A 5,098-nucleotide genomic window follows, 5' to 3' on the forward strand; every position below is an offset into this window, starting at 1 on the left:
ACAAACGCAAACTGATGCACAATTAAAAGCTTTGTATTATTATATATTTTAACTGGCTTTTATGAGAAGGGATAGAACAATCTTTATTACAGTTGGTGACCATTGTTTTCTTGCTTGCATCTCAATTTATTTCTCATACAAGTGGCAGAGTGTGTGCATTGTTGACATTTTACAGCTTATGACCAAACTGTGTATTGTGCACTGTGGTTTACAGAGTCCCAGCAATATACAGACCCATTGTCATTTGAATCTGTGTTATCACCAGCCCCAGCTCCACTTGCACAGATATATATATATTTTTTATTTATTTATTTAATCTTTATTTAATCAGGCAGTCACATTGAGAAAGAGAGGCCTGAGAACAAGGAACATTCACAATCAGCAACAAACATTAAACACAAGCAACAACACAAAAACAGAAATGAATGAATAAAAACAAGGTTCATAAAAAACATCACATAGTAATGGGAACAGAAGACGGTAGTTTGAGGGAAGTTTGTAAATCCTATTTAGAAGGTGCATAGTAACTGAATCCAGTTCTGCCACTATTGGTTGAGTTAAGTAGTTACTGGATCTTGTGCTGTATCTACTGGTTTTAATGACCTAGTGTCCCATGAAACGAAGGCTGAGCTGCTTGTGCTTTCTTTCTGTTGTCTAAGTTTTAATGGATAGACGACAGCAGATGTTTTAATCTGCTGCTCCACACGGAGGCTTTTAATTTCCTGAAGTGATGAGACATTTTACTGTGTTTTCTTCCTGTTTAGACGCAGGTGCTCACTTAACCTTACACATCAAGATCTTGGGGAAATGTGGCGTCGTTGGAGGTGGTTTCATGAGGCTGCAAATACGTTTGTGAGATGAAGAATAAAACGAATGTAATCATGGATGTCTCCTGGGAGTAGAAAGTGAAGGAAGAGAGATAAACACGCTCTCGTTATCCCGCTGTGCGCGTCGTCACTTCGCTGCAGGTTTATGGAGAAAACAGGGGATGCGTCTCGTGTTGCGCACATCCAGAGCTGAGGTTTGATGGAGGAGACGGACAAAACAACACGGCGCGCTGTCTTTAAATGAACTGGGAAATGCGCACCGGGCACGGACATGGAGGAGGAGGACATGGAGCCGGACTGAACCTGAACCCACGTCCCGTTTCTAACTCGAATCAAAACAAAGAGCTGAAGGCTGATGAGGAGACAACTGTACCTGTTTATCATGTGGAATCAGCTGGATCTGATCTCTGAATGTGAAAGGTAAGGATTTCCTGTTGATCTCGCAGGCAAATTGTGATTCCACTCAGTATTGGCTTTGCTGCGTAATTTAAAGGATATTTGTTCTGGTTTTGAGCTGATCGTAAGTTAAGATTGTTTAAAACTTAGTAAAATACATTTTGCTGTGTTTTAAATGCGATACAATTTCCAACAATACAGACCTGAGCGTCCTTGTCGTTACTGAGTTCACCTGCTAAACTGGTTTTGCGCTCAAAGATCGATATTTTGAGCTGTTGTGGAATGTGAATTCCAATCATTTAAGGATTTAGTCATTTCATAAAGCAGAATGTTGTTTTATTTTGGTGCCTGTATTTATTTTTCTCATTTCAATTTAAAATGAAGAAAATTATGATTTTTTTTAAATATTCATCGTTTAATTAATTATTTCTTAATATTTGTCTATTTTGGGGGCTGTGACGTTATTGTTTCAGCACCTCAGACAGCGCCGTAGGCAGCCATTCTGCCACACGGGGGCAGCACCAGTCCCTCATATTTTTGTATTTAGTAAAAAAATATTTTTGTCGATTTGCCAAACAAAGAATGTGAATCAAAGACAAAAATGTGACGAATAAGATTAGAAAATCCTCTATTAGTCCAACAATGGGGACATTTTCAGTATTACAGCAGCAACAGTCAAAATAGGCATCAGTAAGTAATAAGTAACATGCAACACTTAAGTCTAAGGGATATAGAGAAATTTAGAAAATATAAATTGAATGGATCTAATATATACAAGGTAAAATCAGGACAATATGTGCAGAAAAACCACACTATTCATTCAATAATAACCTATTCGCTGGATACGTCTACTTTACATCGGCACCAGCTTATAAAGTCAATGTGTTTGTTAGTTTGAAATATCTGCATGTGATGAAATGATCTTTAAATATTGGCTGATTATTATTGATTATTGTTGAAAGGCTCATAAAGATGCTGTGTTTCTACAGGACATTTGTACAGTGAGGACAGTGATGCTCAGTCCGGACCGTGCGCACCCCGGGGTGCCCCGGGGACACGCGGACGCGCAGCAGCACCTTGTCCCGGACGACGTTCACCGTGGCTCCGCACACGTGCCCGCGCTCAGCAGGGAGGAGAAGAGGCGGAGGAGGCGCGCCACCGCCAAATATCGATCCGCGCACGCCACCAGGGAGCGCGTCCGCGTGGTGGCCTTCAACGTGGCCTTCGCGGAGCTGAGGAAGCTGCTGCCCACGATCCCCCCCAACAAGAGGCTGCGCAAGATCGAGACCCTGAGACTGGCTCTCTGCTACATCTCTTATCTCAACCACGTGCTGAGTGTCTGATCAGCTGGAGGCGGGACTGAGGCCGGATGTGACCAGCACTGCAGCTGAGTGTGTCTGGAAGCAACCGGATACTGATTCAAGATGCTGTGTGGGGTTATACAGTAATATATGTAAACACTACATGCACGGTGCACCATGGGGTTGTTATGGGTAAATCCCATTGACTTTATTCCATGGTTAAAGGGAGAGCTCACCCAAAAATGAAAATCCACCCATCATCTCCTCACCACTATGCCGATGGATGGAGTGGGTTAAATGTTTGAGTTCACAAAACACTTTTGGAGTTTCAGGGGTAAACAACATTTTATGTAATTTTTCTCTTTCTATTTTAGCTATGAAGAATCAGTCACCAGTTACTTCACTTATATTGGATTTGGCTGCAACACTGTTTACCCCTGAAACTCCATAAGTGTTTTGTGGACTCCAACACTTCACTCATCCCTCCATCGGCATAGTGGTGAGTAGATAATGAGTGAATTTTCTTTTTTCTTTTTTGGGTGAACTATCCCTTTAACATCTGCAGGACTGTCCAGAAGGGGAATCGACTCTGAGAGCTGCTGTGTGATATTCGGCCAAACTGAAACATTGCGATGCTCGATGCCTTCTCTTGTGTCTTCCGGCCTCTCTGTTGTGGTTTTGATTCCTGTTCGCACCAGTTTGTAGACATATTTATTTCAATTATCTTAAATAAAATACAACAATGTAGTCAACTTGTCTGTGTGTTTCCACTATATTGATGAATGTACGTTTGAAATGTTGAAAATAAACTGCAAAAGCTAAAGACGTTTCAGAACCACGTGTCTTCCTATCAAAATCCAAGTTTTATTACAATACATCTGAAGCCACAAGCTTTTTCAAAAGCAATGTTTGAATTTATTTTTAATGTTCTTTTTAAAATTTGAATAACGTTCTTGAGGTGAGCTTCCACACAAGCTGTTCCTCACATGTGTGAGGTCTTGGTTTTTGCAGAGGTTTCTCTCCCTCTGGATGATTTTTATTAGAATTTAAATCTGAACCCAAACATTATTTATTTTTTTAATCATTGATAGGTTTTGTGTGAATGACCCTAATTTAGCATTTCATTTACTCAAATTTGATCACATGTAATTAATTATACATAATGTTAAAAATAAGAAATACCGAAATGAATCATGCTCAGTCCTCTCAGTGTTTTGACACACCGTCCTGTCTTTATATCGTGTGAGTTCAGCCAGTGAATGTGAACCCCTGCGTGTTTTCTTAGCTTTTTCTCTCCATTAGTCAGAAGCTGTCTATGCTCCTTCTCTACTCCTCTCTCATCCTTTTATTGCGAGTCTCCTCAGCGTAATGTGGCCCAGGGGGCTCTGGGTATTGTTCGTATCCACTCCAGCAGTAAGAGTGACAGTCCTTTGTCCGCACACTGCACACTGCACAGCACACACTGGACTACACACTGTATGATCGGGACGAGAAACCTAACATCATATTTTGAGACAAATGGGGCAGGTGATGATTAATGTTCAGTATCTTATATTTCTTTATTGAAGACTATGCACGGGACAGTTTCTGGAGATTCCACTTTTTTTCACGTGTAGGTTAAGTTTACCTTCATGTGTGAACAGGTTAGGAGCTGTGGTTCGAGGTCATTCTGGTCACTCTCTCTATGTCCATCTTGTACATGAATTCTTCAGTTTAATTATGACTTGTCAGTGTTTGGGGGGAGCAACACTGCCCTCTGATGTTTCATAAACAAAAATTTAACAGCTAAAACTTCCTATCCACTTGACCATTCTTGAAAATGTTTTTGTGACCTGTTACCACCATTGTGCAAAGGTTTACTTTCACTTTCTCATACCATTATAATGCCAGTATATTATAAGGTCATATCGTGTGTGTTAATATGATTACACCCAAATTAATTCAGGAGTATTGACATTTCAAGCAAAGTATCAGCTGAAATTAGGAATGTCTTCAAACTTTATTTGAACACGCCTGATGGGAACACATGATCACCACCTTCCAGAGCTTATGGGGCCTTTTGGGGCCCCCGGGGGGGTGTCGGGGTCAGGCAGCTGCCAGCTTTGGCCAATTAGTAATCAGGTGCTCAAGGCCTAATGTGATTTTATTTCACAATACTGGAATATTGCTCGATTTCAAAAGCAGATCCCCCAACATGTAAACACACCAATAGTTGGTGACTGATGTGGTATTTCAGCTCAATAAATTTCGTTACAAAATGTTGAAAAAAAAGATCTGCCCCATTCACCCATTGAAAAGTAGGGTTAGTCTACATGTTAATAGGCAAAAATAATCAAATATTTGAACTTTATGTTTGGATATACAATAACTATTTCACCAAGAAGTCCCGTCTCAGTAGCACTGGTTTCCTCATCAAACTCTCTATGAATGACATATTGGACCAGGATTGGTTTTCAAACCTGTGGTGTCACAGAATCAATGAATCAATGTGTCCCGATGGAGAAACTGTCTTCTCAATCCCTTCCAAATCACGACCCCTTGTGGCCCGCCGTTGTAAAACTCCTCATTTCCGTG

At 40.7% G+C, this 5,098-nt stretch overlaps 1 protein-coding gene across 1 annotated transcript; it reads left to right on the forward strand.

Annotated features, from left to right (window-relative positions):
* Positions 1-631: 631 nt before the first annotated feature.
* On the forward strand, positions 632-2,851 carry LOC118120215 (helix-loop-helix protein 1-like). Its single transcript, XM_035174979.2, has 2 exons — positions 632-1,247; positions 2,213-2,851. The coding sequence occupies exon 2, from the start codon at positions 2,237-2,239 to the stop codon at positions 2,564-2,566; it is 330 nt and encodes a 109-aa protein (XP_035030870.2). The 5' UTR covers positions 632-1,247; positions 2,213-2,236; the 3' UTR covers positions 2,567-2,851.
* Positions 2,852-5,098: the final 2,247 nt, after the last annotated feature.

The sequence above is a fragment of the Hippoglossus stenolepis genome, chromosome 13, assembly GCF_022539355.2.
Source record: "Hippoglossus stenolepis isolate QCI-W04-F060 chromosome 13, HSTE1.2, whole genome shotgun sequence".
NCBI classification, from domain to species: domain Eukaryota; kingdom Metazoa; phylum Chordata; class Actinopteri; order Pleuronectiformes; family Pleuronectidae; genus Hippoglossus; species Hippoglossus stenolepis.